This window comes from Crocodylus siamensis, chromosome 9 (genome assembly GCF_052110815.1).
Source record: "Crocodylus siamensis isolate JL-2025a chromosome 9, ASM5211081v1, whole genome shotgun sequence".
Lineage (NCBI taxonomy): Eukaryota > Metazoa > Chordata > Crocodylia > Crocodylidae > Crocodylus > Crocodylus siamensis.
The window spans coordinates 56,080,280-56,103,663 of record NC_143403.1 but is presented as its reverse complement, the minus strand read 5'-3'; the positions used below and the strand labels follow the sequence as shown (position 1 = coordinate 56,103,663).

The 23,384-nt window shown below is 46.8% G+C and overlaps 1 protein-coding gene across 11 annotated transcripts in view; it reads right to left on the bottom strand.

The window, feature by feature from the left end:
- Positions 1 to 23,384, bottom strand: part of DEPDC5 (DEP domain containing 5, GATOR1 subcomplex subunit) — a 76,865-nt gene that overhangs the window by 9,877 nt on the left and 43,604 nt on the right. For 6 of the 11 annotated variants that reach the window (XM_090061826.1, XM_090061831.1, XM_090061829.1 and 3 more), the window contains exons 28-38: positions 17,364 to 17,481; positions 17,035 to 17,202; positions 14,797 to 15,016; positions 13,792 to 13,925; positions 10,206 to 10,314; positions 7,556 to 7,618; positions 5,739 to 5,890; positions 4,970 to 5,047; positions 4,261 to 4,393; positions 2,857 to 2,965; positions 460 to 684 (exon numbers count right to left, since the gene is read on the bottom strand). In XM_090061826.1, the coding sequence (XP_089917952.1) occupies positions 460 to 684; positions 2,857 to 2,965; positions 4,261 to 4,393; positions 4,970 to 5,047; positions 5,739 to 5,890; positions 7,556 to 7,618; positions 10,206 to 10,314; positions 13,792 to 13,925; positions 14,797 to 15,016; positions 17,035 to 17,202; positions 17,364 to 17,481 (1,509 nt within the window). The remainder of the gene's footprint in view (positions 1 to 459; positions 685 to 2,856; positions 2,966 to 4,260; positions 4,394 to 4,969; positions 5,048 to 5,738; positions 5,891 to 7,555; positions 7,619 to 10,205; positions 10,315 to 13,791; positions 13,926 to 14,796; positions 15,017 to 17,034; positions 17,203 to 17,363; positions 17,482 to 23,384) is intronic. The other 5 variants (XM_090061834.1, XM_090061835.1, XM_090061836.1 and 2 more) reach the window with 3 other exon arrangements.

The following is a 23,384-nucleotide window of genomic DNA, read 5'->3' as shown; positions in this document are numbered from 1 at the left end:
GTATTCCCAACTGGTACATAACATACGTCCCATGTTACCAAGACGGGTAACAGCAGGACTCTTGCCAGTGAGAGCAGTTGTTCAGGGACATCAGACCTGTTAAGTGGAGATCTGCTGCTGTTATTGTCATCACTTTGTGCATAGCAAGAACTAAAGAGACCTTGATTCAACGAGGAGACAGGAGACCTGTATCACCTCTTCCTCCAGCTCCGGGGGATGGTGGAAATATTTCATGTTTTTATTGCCTTCAGATAAGAACAAGCACAGATTGTCCCTCACAGCCAGTGAAACACACCCTGGACACATGAGAACAAGACCATCTGCATGACGCACGTAAGGCCAGTATGAGATGCGACTTTGCTACTGGTCCACGTGAGATCACACCCTTGGGTTGGCCACTCTCCCCCTTCAAAGTATCCCCTTGTACTTCCCCAGATGTCACCTGTGCTGTGCATCTACCTAATAGTGCAGCTGCCTGGCTCCGTCCTCCGAAACTGCGGCTAAAGGAACTGTGCCTACTTGCATAGGAGGCTGGACGGCTGGGAAGCCAAGGTAGGAGGAATGCTGGGATTTCTGAGTGCAAGAGTTCTTCTGCCACAAATGCCACCTCAAACCATTTCCTCTGGAAGGCGGAGAAGTCATCCATTGCTGCTGTGTGCCACATGGGAGGCTGCTGCATACCTACTGGATGAAGGCAAAAGGGAAGGACTAAACAGCCAGAAACAAGGTCCTCTTGACACACAAAGTTACCATTACCTTTTGGCATTTCTATAGCTGAGACCAGAGGCAGGCAATTACTTTGGCTGGAGGGCAGCTTAACAAGTTTTGGCAAGCTGTCAAGGGCCGCAAGGGTAGCCCCACCCCTTGACAGGTGCCCCACCCCCTGGTTGCCATCTTGGAACCAGAAGTCCCTCCCCTTACCCCTGGATATACTCATTTTGGTCAGGGGGTTCACCATCTTGGCACCCAAACACACCTCTAAATTAAAAATCACATGCCATATGTTGATCTGAATTCAAAAAATATTTTTGTCCTGATTGTGTTTGCACAGTGTACATAGAGGTGATTGCATAATAGCTTAAAATGAAGTCTTACTTGTGTACATTGTGGTGGGGTATTGAGGAGTGTGGGGGGGGGCTGTGGGGGAGGGTGTGGGTGTGTGTTTGAATGTGTGTGGGGTTTGTTGGGGGGGTGGGTGTGGGTGTATGTGTGGGCACGGGGTTTGTCAGGGACTGAATGTGTGTGTCGAGGGGATTCTGGCATGTGTGGAGAAGGAGGGTGGCTTGGGTATATGAGGAGGGGTGGAGTGTGTATAGGGGATGTGGGTGTATGTATGGCGATGCAAGGGGGGGTGAATACATATGTGGTACCCCACCTACAAAGAGCACCCCCCACCCCCAACACACGCCCCCTCCCTCATTGTGCACAGCCCCTGCTACCACCGGCAGCAGCAGGCAGCGAGGCCTCGGTGCTTCTGGCCCATGGCAGGCGGAGACCCCCAGCGGTGCATGGTCCTGGTGAGCCCCATGACTGCATGTGGCCGGGACACAGGCAAGAAAGGAGGATGGAGCCAGCCTGGTGCCACAGAGCCCTTGCCAACCTGGGCTCCACATTCGTGCCTCCCCACCCTGGGAACCAGCACAGACCCTGTGCTTCTGCCCATCCACTGCCACTTCCTCACCATGCTGCCTGCCGCTGTGGCCCTTCCCCTGCCGCTTCTCCTCTTTCCCACCTGCTGCCACCACTCCCCTGCTCCCACTCGCTGCTCTGGCAGCTCACAGTTCCCAGCTGCATAGCCAGGACTGCAGGATGGAGCAGGAGCCAGCTCAGCCCCTGCGGTACCCAGCTGGCTCCTGCTGCCACTGGCCCTGGCCCCAGGTCTCTGTGCTCCTGCCTGCCCGCTCACTGCTGCTTGCCCCCCCACCCTCTCCCCGTCACCACTGCTTTCCCTGTACCTGCTGCTCCAGCACCTTGCGGTTCACAGCTGCATGGTCAGGAGTGCAGGATGTAGCAGGAGCCAGACCCACCCAGCCAGGCCTCCACAGTTCTCGGCTGGCTCCTTCTGCATCCTGCAGTCCAGGCCATGCAGTCAGAAACTGTGTGGTGCTGGCCAGGCCGAGCTGGCTCCTGGTACACCAGCACCCCCCCGCCCATTCTTATCCGAGTTTCCACTCTCAGATGGAGGGAGGTGGGGAATAGCCCCACGGCTGCCAGGCCAGAAGCCTCTGCTAGGCAGAAACTTCTGGCTGGGGACTTCAGGTGGGGCAGAGCTAGGCGGGTGTTGGTGCTGCCACCCCTAGGTTCTGCCGCCAGCTCCTCCTGCCAGCTCCTCCTGGGTCTTCCTGCTGCTGGTGCCTTCCCATCTTCAACAGACAGCCACAGGCAGATAATAATTCATTTTCTAAATTTTTAGGGGCCCCGCAGGCCGGGCAGAATCGCCTGGCAAGCTGAATCCAGGCCACGGGCTGTATTTTACCTGCTCCTGGCCTAGACTGAGAGAACATAAAGATCTCACACCTGTTCTTTGATCAAACTTAACCCTATCAGCCAGCAATTGAAGGAGAAGCTTTTCAAAAGAGGGAGGACAGAAGCATTAGATTACATCTGTCCCTAAAATTCACTTTTTTTTTTTTTTTAATTCAATGTATGAAGTCTAGGGATCTCTCTTTGGATCCCCCTAGAAATTAACCCACAATGATCTTCATTTATGGCTACTCCTCACAACTCTTTCAACTTCCTTCCAAGGATGCACTTCTGCTGCAACACCTACAATATAACTGGCAATGCTAAGTGTCTGTGCTGACAGCAATGGGACAAATTATTGCTTTTAATTCTGTAGGAACATGAGAATCTGACCTCTGTCTGGCTCCTTATCAACGACAATCTTGTAAAAATAAAACCCATAGATGAAGGTGCGCAAGGCCTCTCCAGAAGCATGGACAATCAACTGCTCATCCAGCATTTTCTAAGAAGTCAAACACAAAAGAAAACATAGATTTTCAACAGTGTGAAGGGGGCTCAGAGAGGAATAAGACATTAGAAAAATGGGTCTTCCCTTGGAGAGATTCAACGTACATGTCACCTGGCCTGCAAATATGGGAGATGCAACATGACATTTTGCATCTTTAGCAGACTAGTGGTGAATAAGAATCCACCCAGATCTTAACCTCCTAGATAAAGGAGGTTTGTCATTTTAGTTCCCTCCCTTTCCTGTCCAGATTAGTATTCCTCTGCTGTACTTCAGCTGAGGTTTAAGAATGCTGCCCTCTTATTTAGATGCCTTTTTTACCCATGGGTTTTAAGAAAGCTGCAATAGCTAGGATGTGGTTTCAGAAATCAGAAGTGTTAAGATCCTCTCTGCTTGCTGCTCTGAAATCAAAGGAAGGGAAGAGAATTCTAGAGTATTTCTAAGCCTCAAAGACTACCCCTAACACATTCATACGTTCATAGATGTTAGGGGCTGGAAGGGACCTTACAAGATCATCAGGTCCAGTCCCCCTGCACTTGGGCAGGACAGACTGCTGGGGTCAGATAACCCCAACAAGGTGGGCGTCAAGCCACTTTTTGAAGATTGCCAGGGTGGGTAACTCTACCACCTCTCAGGGAGCCTGTTCCAAACCCTTGGCACTCAACTTGTAATGAAGTTTTTCCTTATGTACAGCGTGAAGCAATCTTCTATCAGTTTGTGCCCATCATTTCTCGTCTTCCCCAGAGAAAAGGCCACTGCACAACTTACATACATATATAGCTTACAATCATCATTTTCACCATACACCTGTAGTATCAACAGTAGTTGGTGCAACAAAATGCAATCCTATCACAGTGACCTACACTTTTAATTAAATCAGAGCTTTTGGTCCCCATGAGCCAAGGCATAGTATAACTTTTAATCTGTCCCATTAGCAAGGAAAATAATGCAACCTCTGCTGCATGTTGGCAAGCTGTTCAGTAACAGGATATCCAAAATTAAGTCTATAAGAAAATATTTTACCTAGCTTGTATCAAAGGGCAATTGGATGAGTTGCAAATTGAACGCTAATGTAGCCGCAGCCTCTATTGCAAGCTAACGCTCTGCATTGTGAGGGAGTACAGAATTCTGCTGACAGAAGGTCACGCTCCCCCTGCTACTATTACTACACAATGCTAGACAAGAGCGGGAATAGAGAGATTTTTACACTGCAGCTTCCCCAAGGTTTATGCCTTCCCCAGTGAACAGGATATTTCTGGCACTGCCTATGCTCCTTTGGTCAGTCCACTTACCTGCATGATATCAATAGCCATTGCCTGAGTCTGCACTCCTTCCACATTGTTCACAAGCCAATGGACGACTTCAGCACTGATGAAGGAGTATGGGGAGAGGCCTTTCTGTTCGGAGAGCAGCTGGATCCCTGTACTGGAGCCCGAAGAGGGAAACAAAAAAGTTTTAAAAAGCAGAAGCTTAACTTTTACACAGGAGAGTATTCCTAGGTTACTCCCTCAAGCTACTTCAGTAAGGCTGGGACCATAGTAATTGAAATCTACACAGCCATTTGTACCCTGATTTCTAGACACCCCTGCTGGGAGAGGCTGGAAATGAATACCACAAAGACTGCTAAAGAAAAGCAATTCTAGGATGGACAGAGGCAACCTGAGCAGGATGCAGGGCCCGGGACAAATCAGCCCATGCAGGGCCCCACCCCGTCTCTGATCCCACAGGCCCTGGACGTGAAGAAGCTGCCGTGGTGTCGGCCGGGGGTTGGGGGCAGTAGCAAGTGACTGGACACAGCCACTGCTTCACCCAGCTTTGTGCTGCTGCTGCTCTGTCGGGCTCCATGGGGCCCCCCAAAGCACGAGGTCCAGGGTGGTCGCCCCGATTCATCCCCCCCAGGGACAGCCCTGAGGATGGACTATAACTGCTATACTGAGCATTCATCCTTTACTCCTAAGGTCTTTCTCCAAAGCCCCAGTCCAGTTTTGATTCAGAACTTACGTGGGATGCTTCATGGCTTCAAGAATTTCAATCAGAGTGGATGAAGAAGTTAGTGAGTTCACAGAACACTGCTGGGAGCTGAAAAGTAATGTAATGAAAGTGTGTTTTATAACCAAAGTAGTTGCTAAAAGAGAATTGCTGCCCCTTCTCTTCCCAGTAATGGTTGTTCCCTTTCTATCCCTTTCAGTCATATAAAGAAGAATATGTTAAGGCCTTGGGCTAATTCTTTTCTAAGCTATAAGCATATTCCTGAGCCAGCTGAATTCATACTGCACAAATCTTTTCGATACGCTGAAGTGCAGGTGGAACGGAGAGCATGCATTTTTAAAGCTGGTGTGTTTTTGACTTGCATAATAAACAAACCTAAATTTATCCAATGGTACCATTTTTTTCCTGCAAGGAGAAAAGACACTGATTTCCATGTTTATTCAAACTACAGCTTCCTTGCAGTGTTCTACTAATGGATCTCAAAGAGTCATTATGGAAGGATAAGACTCTTTTAGGGAAAGGGGAAGACAGGGCTCCAGGTCTATTCAGGCTTGGAGAACAAGACTGAGGCTGTTTTTAGGATGATTATCCAAAAAGAGCATTCTGCATCTGAAAGTCCTGGAACAAGGTCTGCATGTGACAAGCACCTTGCAGGGCTGACAATCGTAGTACACGAAATCATGTATGCTGTCTGATGCTGTTTGTGCTAAATAGCCCCATCTTACCAGAAAGCAGACCGCAATGAACAAACAGCACTGCAGAACTGCTGTGCTTTTCTCACCTGTTCTCGGCTGAACCAGTTGTAGCATATCCTTGGTCTCCTATATTCTGGGAACTTCCTAGGGCCTGGGCACTGCCCCTCTCAGCTGATTGGCCTGTGCTTATCAACGTACTGCCATCTAAGGTAGCAGGAGCTGTTTGATCTACAGACACCTGCAGAGAACGTGACATAACATTGTTACATAATTCACAACACAGTCCTTCTTGCATATCCGCTAGTCCTCTCATCAGCCCCGTACCTCATGTTCTTTTCACTGATGAGCAATACTTCAGACAACCATGCACACATGCAAAAGGCAAATCTAGTCCTGTTTGGGGCACCACTGCTGACAACTCCAGAATGAGTTACAGTACCCCAAATTGGCCCAGTTCAGCATCACTGAAAGAACTGCTGGTCAGGTAACGGTGCTTGTCACATCCTGGTATTTTCAAATTCAAAAGCATTAAGATTTACAAGGAAGTGCCACCACACAGACACATGGCTGACAGAAGAGAAACACTAGTCACTAAAACAAAGTGGGAAATGATTACGGAAAAAAACCCAAAAAAGCACAAGTAAACCCCTTCTCCACCTCTAACTCTGAGACTGGAGTACATGAATTCACCACAGGGAGTTCAGGTTTCTTAACATGAAGAGACCTCTCTCTCTCAAACCCATCTTCCTTTGATTTCTTAAGGTAGCATCAAGGGACTGATCGGCAGTCGCCCACAGCTACGTCACTGAGTAAGACTACAGAACACTTTCCTCCCACGAGAACACTTGTACTATTCCATGGCACGCTGAATAGTTAGCAAAAATTAACAAAAAACCTTTTCAGAAAGAAGAGGAATGCTGAAAGATTCAGCAAAAGACAGGCTGTAATTACCATCTGCCATTAACATATATGGCTTAGGAAAGGCACATTATGTAAAAGCTACATTACAGAAGTGTGAGGGAGGCATGTGAAACAGCAGAGACAAACTGAAATAGGTATAAAATTAGGGCTGATTTACCTTTGTGATTCCACGGTACAGGCCTGTCTGAAGGCACACAGCTGGCCAAGGCAGGCAGCCTGAAGGAGGAGGACAACTAGACTATGGGGCCCTGTTATCCTATGTCACATTTCTCACTCCCACCATCTAAGTTCTCACATACTGCAAACAGTGTTCTTTCTCCACAGCCAGAAAGTGGCAGATGCTCCATATTGAAGCTACAGCCAAATCCTAACCCTCCCTAGAGCTGGTTTGGGCTAGCACATGCCAAGAATACACTATCCTATAACGAACCTTAGGTAGGGGTACCAAGGAGCATATAAACGACATCTGCCATGACTACCTGATAAGATCAAGGTAAATTATACAATGTTTCCAGCCCTCAGTCACTTAAGAATCCTAAGGTCACACCTCAGTCTCCACAGCATCAGTTATGAAGACAGATTCTGCAGGAGAAACTTGGCTGAGAATTAGATAAATATGGGCCATTGCTACCTTGATTTAATGAGAGGTGGTAAAAAACAGGAACTTACTGAAAATATCATCGATGTTCAGTATTTGGCAAGAGGCTTGCCAAGAAAAACAATGCAGGGTACAACAATATCTAAAGCACAATACAAGTATAGAGTTGTGAAAAGAAACCAGTGCATTCACCACCAATCAATCTTTTTTATATTGATTACTCTCCTTTTACTGTAGTGAATCACTAACAGTACTGTCCTCACTGGAAATCAAGGAGTATAACTGGGAGCTAGCCCATGCTTAACACCCCCAGATTTAAGTCCAAGGGCACAATATTGTGCAAGTCCACATACCAGCAATGGTAAGAGCCAATGCCAAACTGACCTGTGGATAGAAGGTTGAAGCTGTGCGTGGGCTGCGAACAAACTCCATAAAGAAGGCCCCATCCTGAAGGCATCAGGAGAAGTAGGAGCAGTGGTGGCAGCAGTGACAGGAACAAGGATTGGAAGAAAAGCAAAAGAAAGCATTGTGCCAGTGCGCAATCACCACAGGGAGGAAGGCATCAGAGGAGTTAGGAACCCAAACGAACCCAGAAAAGCAGGCATATCAGAATGCAGAGCATCAGTTCTTTCTCTCTCTCTCCTTAGCAGACATGTCCCAGGTACTCATTACAGAGCATCACAGTGTGATTAGGGGCCAGCTCAGAGCACAGCCTTTCCTTGCAGGGAGAAACATTCAAGATTAGAAGTGTACTGGTTTTCATTTCATGGAACTGCGAAGGCTGTGAAATGATTCATAACCTCCAGAACAGCAGGATGCAATGGCAACTTTAAGAAATAATCCTGGTTCTATCTCATTAGTCACTCGAATGACAAAAGGGAGTGGTGAGAAACTCCTTTCAGGATGTATTCTCTTCTCAGCTGCAAATTCTATTATGGTATGAGGGAGAGAGAAAAATTCACTGTGGACATGTTATGTCACCAATTTCAAAACACAAACAATTAAAAAGACCCTCCCCATTCTGCATTCCCCTCCTACTTGTATGCGGTACTAATGTCTCCCTGCTACTATTCAAGGATTTGTGGCAAGTCCTGCCATATAGGATGGGGTAATGGATTTGACTAGATTCTCTCTCTCCCTCTCTCATTTTGATAGGCTTCTTTAGGCAAAACCATCTGTTGGCTTGCAGTCACTAAGCTGAGGATATATACGCAAAAGACTTATGTTTCCAGAGACTCCACGCTGTGATTACATATCTGATGGCCTAGTGGGTCCGGCAGCCTACAAAGGCCAAAGCTAGAGCAAGAAACTTTACAAATAGCTGTGTTTGCCCAATTAGGCTGTGTACCCAATTAGCTTCTCATCTTAAACTGTTTGTGGCAGTATGTGAACTGCCTACCAACTTGATTGGTCAGATGCTCTGAAGCCAGGAAAAAGTATGGGGCCACTAATGCAGTCCTGCCTCAGAATGCACCAAACTCCAGAGCTGAATGGCCTCTTGATAGATGATCTTGCTCTGCATGGCATAACACACAGTCCTAGTAGTGTCAGTCAGCATGTGGGTTGTGGATTTCCAGAGCAGCAATAGGGATATCTTACATGCCAAGCAAAGGACTGAGCCCTAGGTCATTTGTGATGCATAAGCCTGCGTGTCCTAGTAGGCTAAGGTCTATTCTAACCAAAGATTCAGTGAGTTTGATGTTGGTTAATGAGGTTCAACAGCATCTGGAATCTTCCATTTACATATAAGCCATTACCTTGGACACACTTACAAATAAAACCTTTTTAAAAGTACTCATTACTGAAGTGTCCAAGCTCTGCCAACAGCAGATATGCTCATTTAGACTGTACTTTAAAGCTGCCCTTTGGACCAAGTTTTAACCTAGTTTTTCAGTTATAGCCAATAGCATTTGTGTAGAGAACAAGATATGCTCTGCAGTCTGTAACAAAATGTGGTACCAGTTCAGTAAACAGAATATGCTGACAGAGAGCCAAGTTTTTCCTTCTTCCATATGTTGTGCATGGTGCCTCCCCCTTGCCCTTTGTGAAATCCTCAGCAGCGTTACTGATGCTGAAAGTGTGGGTTTTAATTGAGGAAGAGCAATGTATGGAAGTATAGGCTACTGGGCAGTTCAGCTATGAGTTCTTAAAGCAAAAATTAGGGTCCAAAGGTCTTCAGACAAACTTAATTCTCGTCATTTATAGAAAGTCCCATCCCTTCCCCCTTTTTCAGCAGAGAAAGAATCTACAAGTTCCCAATGCAAATAGAGGTTTTTTTGCAATAAGAGTAGAGTTTCATATCTACATGAATATAAGATGAGATGTCTTCCTCCAATCAGCTTGGGGCAAAAAGCCCTTAGTTTTATATTTGCCCGGGGGGGGGGGGCGGCGGCGGCACGCAGCAGGACAGGCAGCTGTTGCAGCTCTGACTCTGGCCCTGAGCCCAGGTCAGGGTCAGAGTCAGGCCAACAGCAGCCTCCTGCTACCCCTCTGCCCCACTTCCCCTCTGCAGTTTTAGAATACCACCAGCACACTCTTAACAGTTGGTTCTGAGACACCATAGAGACTCTTCTTAAGCTGTTGGCTGCACCTTCAGATCTGAACCGACACTGGAGTCGCACATTACCTGTGCCTTGGTTCCTGCCACTTTGCTTGAGCCCCTATAGGCAAATAGGTTGTTTCCTAACTTGAAACCAGATCCTGACTAAAATAAAAATCAAGACCACTACCTGCAGGGGAATAAGGCTAACTAGCAAGTACGAGTGCACTGAGAAGCAGGCACACAGAGCTGGGATTCTTCCTTGCTGCAATAGCCAATAGAGCCATACAGAGATGTTTGGGCCTCTGCATCTCTTTATGCATTTAGATGAGGGGGTATAAGGACATCTGGGGTGAAGTGCAGCCCCAACACACACAGATGGCTTAAAAAAAATATGACATCACAGGTCTGAGGAAATTGATTTGAAAAACTTCCCTTATTTGAGAGATTTTCTTCTGGAATTAGCAACAAAGGACAGGATGAGAGAGAGTTTACCTTGCGAGGGCTGTCCATGTAGGTGGGTGTGATGGCAATGCTCCCACTCTCAGTAGATTGTGCAGAGCTCTTCCCAGCAAGCATTGCTGCTTGCTGCTCCCCCAATGTCCTAAAATAAAGGCGAGAAAACCCATAAAGCTTTTTTTCACAACATCCTCGCTAGACTGGCTAAAGACCATTCTGGGAGGAAGAGAAGGGTGCTTTCCCCCACAACATGTAAAATAGCAGGGACCCCTTAATTTATTACCAGCTTTCTTCTACACCCATAGTACTGCCATCTAACGAATACGTTCATGGATTTCCTTTGGTACACTCAGCACCAACAGCTCTGGAAATAAGTTTTTGCTCTCAAGGCTGCATGCAGTACCAGCAGTCTTAACATTTACTCAACATCTTCTCTAAGGTCCTGCTAGTAATACAACTACTTAACCTCAATGTTTAGCCTTTGTACAAAGACACTTTTAGGTAAAGGCTGCACACGCTCTTAGCTCATGCAGAGCACTCTCCACATGGATTTGCAGAAACAGAGTGGCACTACAGTTCACAGAACCATGTCAACACTAGGCAGGTTTTACCAGCTTAGCAACTGCTGGGATGATATATAAGTGCAGCTCTTGAAACGGGAATACCCTTACAATGGGCAAGGCTGCACCTTATGCTAGTAGAGTACAGACATCCCCATGAGCAAAAACAAGCTAACCAGTAAAACAAAGATAAAATGTTTTCAGAAAGCATTGATATAATGTGTCTGTACTACAGTCTTCACCTGACATGATGACTCTGGGCAGAAGTGAAGGCTTTTCACATCGTTGGCCATTACAGCTATCATGGGAGAAGCATCTAAGGGTAAAACATAGCCTAAAACGTGACTGCTCTGCTTTATGAGGGGAGCTTAAAGACATTTTCACTCTAATAAGCATCAGAAAGAGTTCTGATTTTAAGAAGAAAATCACATTCAAGTCTACACAGATCACTTATCTATTTCTGATCAATCTGTAATATGAGCTTTCAGTCAGAAAAACGTTCAGATACAGAAGGACGGAACACTTATTTCAAGTGAAATGAACTACAGTGTACAAAGCAAGCACAATATGAGATCCCAGGCAACTGCGGCCTTGTCCATACTGACGTTTTACCTACGAAAGCAAATGCATTAGTGAGACTCCCTTGTGCAGATGTGACTGACAACAGTGCACGTCACTTCGGTTCCCAATTAAGACAAGCCACCCTAAGGTAAATTCCATCATATCAGCATAAGCGGTGTCTAATAAACCAGAGCATTAGTACTGGTGCAGCTATACTGCTAGTGGTAGCTGAAAACTCACCATAAACATGGCTTTTTCATCAGAGAAGGAAACACTATGGCTGTTCCAACAGAGATTGGAGGCATCACCTGCATAAAGGTTTGAACCAATTCTCTCCTTAATGTGTGGGAACTTGCATGAAAGCATGTGTATGTGTAACTCTGATTAGCATGAGTGGGAGTTAACAAAGGAATTAGAATGTCCATGACAATGGGAATTACTCAGAAATCCACCCACAACACCAAGAGCGGTGTCATCATAACGTACAAACTGGGACCATATCTGTGACTTCCTGTTCAGTCTCCTTTCCCCAAACGTTATATTTATGACTTAAAATAACTTTCCTGCTGCCACCTTCTCTGAAGTGTTTCAGTTCACAATGAACCTTTTGAATATTCAAGTATCTTTAAGCAGGAGATTCAACAAATACATCAATGGGGCATTCAAGGTCTTGGTTTTAATCTACAAAGGTCCCCATATTTTAGCACGTGATTAGCTTAGAGACTGCCCCTCCCAAGCAGCACTCCAGTGAGCTACTTTACTGGAGAAGCTATAGCTGTCAGTCCCTAGCTGGACAATTTGGACACAAGATAAAGTGTCATCAGTAAAAGGTTTGCAAATAGCCTAGTCTGAATTGTTGTATTATGAAGCGAAATGACTGGGGGTGATGCTGGCTCTTTTGATATTTTATATGCATTCACATACATATGGTGTTTAATATCCTCCAAACAGTCAAAAAAAGAGAACAGCAATATTACATCCATGAAACAAATTTGAACTGGAATGAAAGTGCACTTGAGACTTGATGTTTGATACCACTCATGTATTGTTAGAGTAAAATATTTAGGTTTGTATAAACCACTTTGCACACTGTAGCAGGGCACTAAGGTGCCTGCTACTGGTAGAGCTGGGATAACTATCCAGGTGCCGGTTGCTAGGGCAACCAGAGGGAGCTAGGGGCCTACACCTGTCAGTGGTCAGCTGACCAGAAGGGGCAGGGCCTGGCTCCCATTTAAACCCCAGGGCAGAGGCCAGGCAGGCAGTTCCCTGCTGGCAGCCAAGGGGGAAGGAGCTCTGCCTGAGTGAGAAAAGGGTAGAAGCCTGAATGTCTGAGCAGCGTGATATTAGTGAGAGATGGAGAATTCTTGGGGTGGCTCGAATGTTGTTATAGCTGGGCAGCTTTGAGCTTATGTTATAGCCCAGGGGCTTGTGTTTTTTTGGCTGTTAGACCAGTGGTTTGGGTGAGGATATAAGGGGATGGAGGAGGCTTCACAGGGGACTCCAGCCCCAGAGCAGGGGGACAGTGACTGAGAAGCCCCAGAGGACGGGGGCAGCATTGGGAGTGTGCCGACTCCGAACACCCAGTAAGGTGCTGAGCGAAGCAAGGCTGTGGAAAACCAGAGCACCCAAGTATCAGTGAGACATTGAGTAAGACTGAACAACATCCATTACATCTGCAAGGCTTGGGGCGTGGTAAAGGGGTGGTTGGAGCCATGCGTAGCCCATAATGCTGAGGGAGCACAGAAACACCCAAGATAGAACGAGCTAGTGTACAACAGGAAACTGTGGCCAAAAGAACGGAAAGGGAGCCTCCCTATAATACACATATAACATCAAAGACATGGCAGGTGAGAATGGAGGATGCCCTTTAGGCAACTTGGCACAGTAAAGTGGGCATTAGGGGAGAGCATCGCGACCCCCTAGGACACCCATCCTGTTACACACACCAAGTAAACCTGTACTGTGCTCTCCCCTATCTGTGGGCTTGGACGGTGCAATTGCAGAGTTCTCTTCCTCTGAACTCCTAGTACCTAAATCTATTATCTTTTGGAGTATGGGACAAGGCTCAACCTTTTAGCCAAGACGTTGCCAGCTTAAATCCAATAAGATGCTGTCTTCCTCCTCCTTCTCCCCCATTTTCCTGATTTCCCTCCTAGAAGGCAAACAGTTCACCTGGCAGAAGGCTGACCTCTGATACCCAAAAAGAATGGTTATAAAAATGTGCATTTCATATGCAATGCATCCAGGTGTCATGGTAATCATCTCTTTGTAAGTTATTAAAAACACACTCTTCAACCTCTTTGCTTCTTCCCCAATCCCAACCTATCACTGTATTTGTACAGACAAAACATGCCAACTTCCTTTAAAAAGGGCTGGCATTTCCCCACCATTACAACCACACTAAGGAAGTAGGATGAGACAGTTGTCTTGTTTGAGCAGGTGGCATCTACATGGCATGGGTGTTTAACAGCTGATTATGTAACTCAAGTGTTCAGGCTTACTTCTGACTGGCTTCCAGCTCCAGCAGGGCAGAGAGTGCTGAGGTTCCTTTCTTCCCAATAGGAGGTCCAGGCTGCTCCAGAGAGTGGGTGGAAATTGGACCAGCCATCTGCAAACCCTTCATGGCTGCTCCTTTCTAATCAAAATGAAAAGGAAGAGAAAACAGAGTTAAGATCTATAAGGCTCAACTAATCAACAAGAACGTCACATCACACAACAACCACGTCACCCAAGAGACAATAAAAAAAAAAAAGTTAAGGGCTGGTCTATACAGGGAAACCGAGTGGACTAGCAATTTCAGAATAGAGGTCCATGTGGACACTATTCTGAAATAAAAGGGATTTCATTTTGAAATCAAATGACTCTGTTCACAAAGTGAAGTAATCCTGAATTTTGCAACAGTGTGTCTCTGTGAAGAAGCTAACTGTGGGATAGCTATGAGAGTCTACTTCCTTCGTGTAGACCGGTTCTTAAGAGAGAATAACATCTAAACCAGTGCACCAGCATCATGCTTTCACTTATACACTAGGTCTCTAAAATCTGAGGAAGTGCATAGTTCTTCCATATATCCATAAGACACAGTTACTAGTACTGGCCACATGGTGATTCTAGTCAGACCATTCATTACACATAAGAGATCCACCCATCTGGATCTCTCTGCTGGGGTGCTTGTCCCTCTAGTCACTAAGTTCACAGTGCACAGCTTGCTGGATCTAGAAAAGTGAACTGTTTTACTCCATAAAAGAGAAGACTCTTGCAAATATCATGCCAAAGCAAGTTGCAAAATGCAGCCACATTCACCAAGATCCTGTCACAAAACAAGAGTTCTTAAATAGGTGGTTATCAGTCATGTTTCAAAAACAGACTGAATGGAAAGCAACAGGGGCAGCAGACAGTACAGCAGTATACTGCAATGCAAGCTGATGGGAAAAGGTAACTAGAGGAATTAAGTCAGAGAATTAATTTGGCCTTCACCCCACTGAGGGTAATGTAAAATACTGGCTCACTCTGATCATTCGGTCTGATCGGTGGCGCCGACGAATACGATTCAAACCCTCCACAAAGCGGATGAAGCCATCCAAGAGTTGCCATTCCTCCTCATCAGAGCGGGGCTTGTCTCCATATACATCACAGTGGACTTCACCTTCCATAATGCGCTTTGTAGCAGTTATACAGGCTGGAAGCAGCAGGAACCGTGTTCTCCAGAATTTCAGTGACTCAATAAGACTGGAGAAAGACATAGGGAACAGGGAGGGGAAAAAAAAAAGACATAAGACAATATTGGGTGCTAGTAAACGTGATGAAAACAGGCTGTTTTTGCAGTTTAATTGGGTCACACTGTACACATGCAGGGTTTTTATAATTTAAATGAGTTTATTAATTGCAAACTAAACCACATCCACATGTAGTTTAGTTTGCAATTTAGCTATTTGCAACACTGCAGCCTTTTGACAGCTCACCTCCCCCCATTCTGCAAGAGGCAGGCTGAAGGCAGAAGCAGCAAGGGGCCTGATCCTGGGAGAACAGTTGGATCGAGCTAAGTGCTGCCTCTGAGCTGGGGCAGCACCCACCCCCTAGCACCTGTCTGGGCAGCCCCAGGGCGACTGCTGCTGTGAAGAGGAGCAGGGCCCCCTGCCACTCAAGGCCTGCTAGCAGCTCGTCCCCCAGCCATGGGCAAGGGCCAGGGTCCACACTGGGGGGTGGGAGGAGGAGGATCAGGTCCCTCGCTGGTTTCCCCCTCCCCCACCCCGCGAGCTGTCACCAGGCTGCGCAGTCCCTGAGCTGTGGGGGGAGCCTGGTCTTTCTCTGCACGGTGGCGCCACTCCCCAGGGCTGCCTGGGCAGGGTGCTAGCTGTGCAGGTGCTGCCCCAGCTCAAAGGCAGCACCTGCCAGATCCAACTCTTCCCCCAGTCCAAGCTGGGCCAGCACCCACCTACTAGCAGCCCACCCGGGCAGCACTGCCACAGAAGGAAGAACCAGGGCCCCCTGCAGCTCAGGGGCCACCGCTCAGCCCGCTGGCAGCTCATCCCCCCGGCCGTGGGAGAAGTAGGCAGGCTCTGCACAAAACAAAACAAAACAAAAAAATAGTATCTGTCCCCCCACCGTAATAGTGATGGAAGCCCCTAAATTGAAATGGTGGGTTTTTAATCACTGTAATTAAAAACCCATCGTTTCAATTTAGGGGACTAAACCCCTATCATGTGTATAAGTGCCCACTGAGCACAGCTCTGTGTGCGTGATTTCATACAAAAGAAACTGGCTGCCAAGCTTCTTTAGAGTCTAGCAAGTACAGTAAAACCTTATTAGAACAACCCTGAGTCGGAAAGAAGGGCTCATCGGGTCCCAACTGCAATTTCTGGAGTTAATACTCCCTTAACCATGGTAATAATGCTTCACATGACTATAACATTAAGCATTATATGGTCTGCCTAGGATGGTGTATTCAGTAGAATCCAGACACTGGGAGGTATTTACCATCAAACATGATGATATACAGCATAGAAAACAAGTCTATTTCCAGATTTAGAAAACCACAGGATTAGACCTACACTTTTAGTATGAACCACTAAAAGCTACTTTATAAAAGTTTACTTCTTAAAAGAAAAAGGAAAGGAAAGGAAAGGAACAGAGAAAAGGGAATAGAGAAAAGAGAAAAGGGAAGGAAAAGAAGGGGAAAAGGGGAAGAGGCTTTGCAAGTTCAGGCTAGGACAAAGAGTTGAGACTTGGAATGAGAGAGAAAAATAAAGGAAAAGCTATTTTTGCCGAGTAGAAACAGTGCAGAAAATCTAACCACCAGAAAAGACCAGCTACTAAACAGGAAATGTGAAGAGAGTATCGTCAAGCAAGATCTGTTTGAGTAAGCCCAAAGGAAGTTTAAACAAGAACAGGGACGTTTTGAATTAGATCTAGACATTAAAAAGGAGCCAAAGAAACTGTTAAAGGACTGCACAAATCATCATACTATTGTGCATGTATGGAGGAGGCAGAATGATCTCAAAAACTCAGCATGAGCAAGAATTTGTCCCAAGATCAGGTGATGCAAACAAAGAACTGAATAAAATCTGAACAAGGGTGATAGAGATCCTAGAATCACGTCACTGAATGAAGACCACTCATTTTCCCTCCAGTTTCTATGTCAGAGCTTCTCCAACCTTTACAGACTAATTTGTCTGAGCAACTGCAAGTTTGAAAGAAACCAAGGAAATAGACAAACAGAAAAGTTAGGATGGAAACTAAGACCTCACCTGAAGTCCTCAGAGCCAGCAGAGCAGATATACTGATCCAGGTAATTCCATTTGTATTCTTCTAACCGTTCATGGGAGAACTCTACCCAGCAGAAAACAAATTCAGAGTCCGAATGGGAAGGGCACAAACTGTATGTGTAGTTTATTTGAGCAGATTCATATGGATACCTAAAAGAGACACGGCAAACCTTAACAATCCTGACCCTTCCAATGGTAACAGTACAGGAACAGAAGAAAGTGAAATAAATCCATTCATTCCAATTCAGATAACTGAAAGCGAATCATGCTGGACTAGTGATGGTAATTTACTTGAGAGAAGAGATACTCACTTTGGAAGGTATCGAGTGACAGTAATGATTTTGTCCTTTAGGGTCACTTTGTGGAAAGTGCGGCCCATGCTCAGCCAGTACTGGTCTTCTTCCTCAGGTCGATTTCGTGATACAAGGCCTAATTGTAATACACAAAACATTATCTGCTTGCCTATCAAAGTAGTTGGAGCTTCGGGCTGCCTGCAGACATTAAAAAGGACTTCACCGGAAGCAGCAGCACGTTACTTCAACCCAGCTCTGCAGCATCTGTATAGATCGGGTGCTTCAGCAGGGCCTTTTGGCACTTTTATCTAAAACTGATTCAATCAGCTATTAGATAAAAGCACCAGAAAAGCCCTGCTAAAGTGCCCAATCTATACAGATGCCAGGCAAGCTGAGTCCAACTAAGGCACTACCTCTCTTGGCTGCTGCAGGACTGCACCGAGTTTAAAGTGCTGTTTTTTTGGGAATTTTTTTAATGTCTGCAAGCAGCCTTGCTGAACAAATACTCTTATACTAAAGGACTCCACTGCATTTCTGAACAACGATATAAACCAAGAGCTGTCCTTCCTGCTACATTTTAAAATATGACTTGCTCGAAAAAATGCTTTTGTTTTTAAGGTACCAGTCACGAATATCACCATTCAAGATTAAGAATCTGCATAACTTGTTATCGCCAGTGTGTTATCTAACATGAGTGGGGCAACTAAACTGCAGGTAAATAACTTAATTGCTGTGTAAGCATATTATCCTGTAGATAATTTGAACATCATTTTATCGCTCAGTTTCTTTCATTCCTGGACCTAGCACCTTCAACTTGGTGTTTTCCCAAAGGAGCCTCTTCATTTATTTCTCCTCTCCCCACCACACAAACAAAAGGCAATGATTCTAATTCTTACCCCTCATACCTTCTCCTTCCTATAAGCCTCTCATACACGCACTTTAACTTTACACACACACACACACACACACACACACACACACTGCCCCTTCACCCCCACTGTATTTATTTTAATAGAAGACAACCTACTTTGAGCAGTGGCTGGACTAGATGATTTCCAAAGGTCCCTTCCAACCCTAATTTTTGATGGTTCTATAACCCCAGTTAGAAGATGACTCCCCAGTAATTAGATTTTATACATGGAAAATGTATAAATTATAATTTTTCAAGTATACAATTTTATTGGAGGTTTGTCTTGAATTTGTCCCCCTCCTACTGCTACAGCACAGAAAATAAATTCTGGAGGGGGGAGGTCAGGTAGCCCCTTTGCTCTCTGCTTCCCCCCAGCTTTTCTCCCTGGCAGACCCTTCCCCCTTTTCTTACTGTCAGACATTTCTCTCCTTGAGAACATGGAAATAAAGAGCAAATTTGAAAACAATAACCTTGAAATCAGACATGGCTATAGCACTTTGTATATAGTACCAATACACTTAGTTCATCCAGAACTGATGCACGTTACCTTTTTTTGAACCACTGCAAGTTTTAGCACAATTTTTTTTGCAAAAATGTATCTCCCTATATCTTTATAGTTTTGTCTCGTGACTGATCCAGTTCACTTGACAGTCCATGACACATCTACAGTTAAACCATCATCATTCCTGTTACCATAGCTGCAACCATGCACCTCCACACCCATCACCATCTCCTTTACCCATCACAATAATGCAGAGCACCGTAGCACTTTCTCCCCGCTTCCCAAATCCCCAGCTTCTTTCCCTAGTCCTTTCACTCATTGTCATAGTCATCGTCGTTGCCCTATCCAGCAGTCCCATTTCTGAACAGTTTGTGCCAATCTTTTCTCATCCATGTGTCCCCTGCCATCTTCTCTCCATCATCTTCCTATAGTACACCTGCAGCTCACTCACTCCCATTCAGACACAGTTCTCTACTGGGAGGTTCACGTGACTGTACATGAACAGGTTTCTGGTCTTCCACAGGGCATTCCTGAAGCAGATGAACTGGTTGAAGCAGGCTGTCAGGGCCCTTTACTGCTTAGTGAAGTGTCTAAATATCACCACCACTGGTGAGGGTCTTGACCCCTGTCACCATTATGAGTACAATTACTCTCCTCTACAACTCCCTAGCGTATGGGCAATTCCCAAGGAGATGGCCAATTGCTTCCTCCTTCCACCAGTAGGCTAGCCCACTGAGCACTCCCTATGCAGGCACTGTGACAATATGCTAGTTCAAGTCCCTGTGTTCGTTCTGTACATCTTCGTGGTAGATTCACTCCCACAGCCTGGAAGCTATTGCCAGGGACTGTGTTCTCAGGTAATAGTCTATCCTTTGCCCTTATCACTTCCTACATGTTAGGGTGGTTTGTCAGGGTCACTGGGGCCTCACTGGGCAGTTCACATTTGCTCCAGAACAATTCCAGGATCTTGTAGAACCATGCAGGCACCATGGTCCATAGGTTTGAGGTGGGCACCGTGTACACCCCCACTATCACAGCTGGTGCCCTGCAAAATACTTTCTGAAACAGGCCATTTTGGATTCTGCCCCAGTTGCCAGTTTACAGATCATCTACCTGGCCTAAAGGAACAGCAGGACATCTGGTATTCTTCAGCCCCCGGTCCATTTAGTCTTTACAGCATGGTCCTCACAACTTTCTCCCATCTGTAGCCTTAGAAGACGACACACATAGCACCGAGGCGGGGGAGAGGAGGGAACCAGCATGGTGTACACAGAAGCACCGGTAGCAACACTGCTGTCATGAGTGCTACATCCCCTGCCACTGACAGGCAGTGGATGTTCCTCAGTCCCAGGTACTCTTTATTTTTTTTCTTGCAAAAATATTTATTTCTATATAAATAAATAAATAAATAAATAAATAACTGTACCTCTAACAACCCTGTCACATGACTGCTGTGGTTCAGTTGACAGACCAAAAAAACACACTTTAACTGTTAAACTATTTTAGTCCCATTGCTCTCATGCGCTCATCACCTTTTCCCTGAAAACATCCGTTTCATAACAGACTCCCTCGGTTCCCTCCCCTCTCCCCCTCGCAAGTCCTCCTCTTGTTTGTCCAGTCCTTTCACTTGTTGTATTTGTCATTGTTGCCATCCTCACCACTCTCTTTGAAGGGCTTGCATCTGAAAAGTCTATGCCAGTCCCCTCTACTCCATATGAGGTCCCTTTCCCATCACCCTCTTCTGTCTTCCCATAGTAACAGAGCAGGCAGTTATTTCAGGCGGAGGGCCGCATAGATTTAACAAGTTTTGGCGAGCTGTTGGGGGCCACATAGGTAGCCCCACCCCTTGACATTTGCCCCACCCATTAGTTGCCACATTGAGACCAGAAGTCCTGCCCCCTAACCCCTGACCTTTGGCACTGGAAGTCTCTCCCCTTGCTCCCCCCCACAAAATACACCTTTTGGGAAGGGGGGGGGGGTGCCATCTTAGAAGCCGGAAAAAAAAACAAATCACACACTAGAAGTCAAACACCTACTTTAATATATTTTAATATTATTACAAAGAAATATTTGTCATGCCTTGTGATTGTGTACTATACATAGAAGAGATTGTCTAATAACGCAAAAATAAAGTGTCACTCGTGTGTGTGCATGTGCGCAGGGGAATGGGGGGGGTTGAGAGAGGGTGTGGCTGTGTAGGGGGCATAGGGTATGCTGGGGTGCATGTATATGTTGGTAGGGGTTGTGGGGGCAGGGTGTGAGGGTAGGTGGAGGGGTATAGGGACCCCCCCCCCCGACATGCTCCCCCCAGGTGTGCAGCCCCAGCTGCTGGCAGCAGCAGCAGGCAGGGAGGTCAGGCTGCTCATGCCCATCACAAGTGTGGCTCCAGCCAGCACTGTGCAGGGAGAGGGAGCAGAGCCTGCCCTATTGCCGGGGCTCCACGCCGCATACCTGCAGCTCCACACTCGCAGCAGGGAAGCCCAGTGCTGAACTCCACAGAAAAGCAGGGCGCGGGGCTCCCTCTGCTATGAGTGTTGGAGCTGTGGGCACACAGCATGGAGCCCTGGCAATAGGGCAGGCTTCGCTCCCTCCCTCTCCACAGCGCTGGCCAGAGCCACGCCCCACCAGGCACCTGCACTGGGCACAAGCACCCTGACCTCCACACCTGCTACTGCTGCTGGGGCTGCAAGTCATGGGGGGAGTGTGTGGGGGGGTCCTGAAATCCCCCCCGACACCCTGCCCAGCTCTGCACTGTGCTTCTGCTTCCAAACAACTGCAACTCTACCCCCCACAGCCCTGCCACTTCCCTACCTGCTGCTCCAAGTGAGCAGGTTCTAGCTGCAGCAGAAGCCCCACCCGGACTGCTGGCTGGGCAGAGCCCTTCCACCCACAAGGGTGGGAGCAAGGCCCAATAGGTTATGTTGGAGGGTTGTAAATATACACCTTGCTCCCACCTTTGTGGGTGGAAGGGCTGGGCAGGGTGCAATTCATCGGGGAGCGCTGCGGGCCAGATCTGGCCTGCAAGCTGTATTTTGCCCACCCTTGAAGTAGTACCAGTACATTTCACTCAGTCCCATTTTAATATAGTCCTTAACTGTGGGGTCTGAGTGCCTGTTTATGAGCAGGTTCCTGGGCATACCTAAAGCAAGAGATGAATTGGCTGAAGTGGGTTGTTGGGGCCCCTTGCTTTTTCATCAGGATTCTGAAATCTGTCACACCACCAGGAGTGTGTGTACTTTCTTCCACACCTCTCTGGCATATGGGTAGTCCCAGAAGAGGTGGTTTATTGTTTCCACCTCCCACCGGCAGAATTGTCTTGGGCAGTTGGATGGACCTCTGTGCTCTGGGTTGTTTTTCTGCGCCTGCATGGAGAGTGCCCAGTGGGCTGCCTGCCAGTTCAAGTCTCTGTGCTCCTTCTGCAGGTCCTTATGGAAAATTCGCTCCCACATGGCCTGGCAGCTGTCACCACGTACAAGTCCACCTGCGATATGTCTCTTGCCCTAACACCTCCTGTATCTTGTGGTGGTTCACTAGAGTTGCTAGGGCCATGCCGCACAGTTTGTATTTTTCCTGGAAGCGTTTCAAGACTTTGTGGAACCATGGGTACACCATGGCCCATGGGCTCCTGCTGGCTGTCATGTACACCTGCCATTGTCACAACAGCTGTCCCAAAAAGTACTTCACAAAGTGGACTTTCCCGTTGCCAGTTTGCATACCTGGCTCATGTACCTGGCCCAGAAGAACAGTAGGACATCTGGCATTTCTTTGCATGTGGACCGTTTCACTTTGCACAGCTTGCTCCTCGCCACTTTCTCCCATGTGGAGTTCCAAAAGAAAACATATATAGCTCTTTGGACGACTTCCTCTAAGAAAGGAAGACTAAGGCGGTGTATACAAGCATCAGCAGTTGCATTGCCTTCATCACCGTCATGCATGCCGCTATTGACAGGCAGTGCATCTACCATAGCCCCAGTCTGTTTGGCTTTGGCCTCCATCTTTTCCCAGGACATCTGTCCCATCAGTTCTGGGTCAAATTCCACCCCGAGGACCTATACCTCCTCGCAAGAGATGGGAACGCCCAGGGCTGACAAATTCCTGAGTTCACCCAGGACTAGGTAGGTGCTTTTGCTCACATTGAGCTTGACCCCTGCTGCTGCTCTGTATATCTCAGTGTGTTGGAGCACTCTTTCCACCGAGCCCTTGTCCCTGCATACGATGTTAAGATCATCCATGTAAACAAGGATTTTCATCTCTTTCCCATTACGCCTGGGAACTTCACGCCGCTGATCCTGGGTTCCTGCCTGAGCCACTGTGCCAGTGATTCCATTGCACAGATAAACAGGATCAGGGACAGTGGACAGCCCTGCCTGATGCCTAACTCCACCACAATTGGGGCTGTTAGGGACCTGTTTACCAGTACCTTGCTACTCATGTTGGTGTACAGGGCTTTTATCCAGGAGATAAAGGTTGTGGGGACTCCCATCTCTTTCAACATCTCCATTAGGAGATGATGGGATACACCTGGTTGTAGGCCTTCTTCAAGTCAAGGTTCAGCATGGTAATGTTCTGTCCTCTCTTCCATTGGTACTGAAGCCTCACAGCTGCATCAGGGCTTTGTGAATCTGTC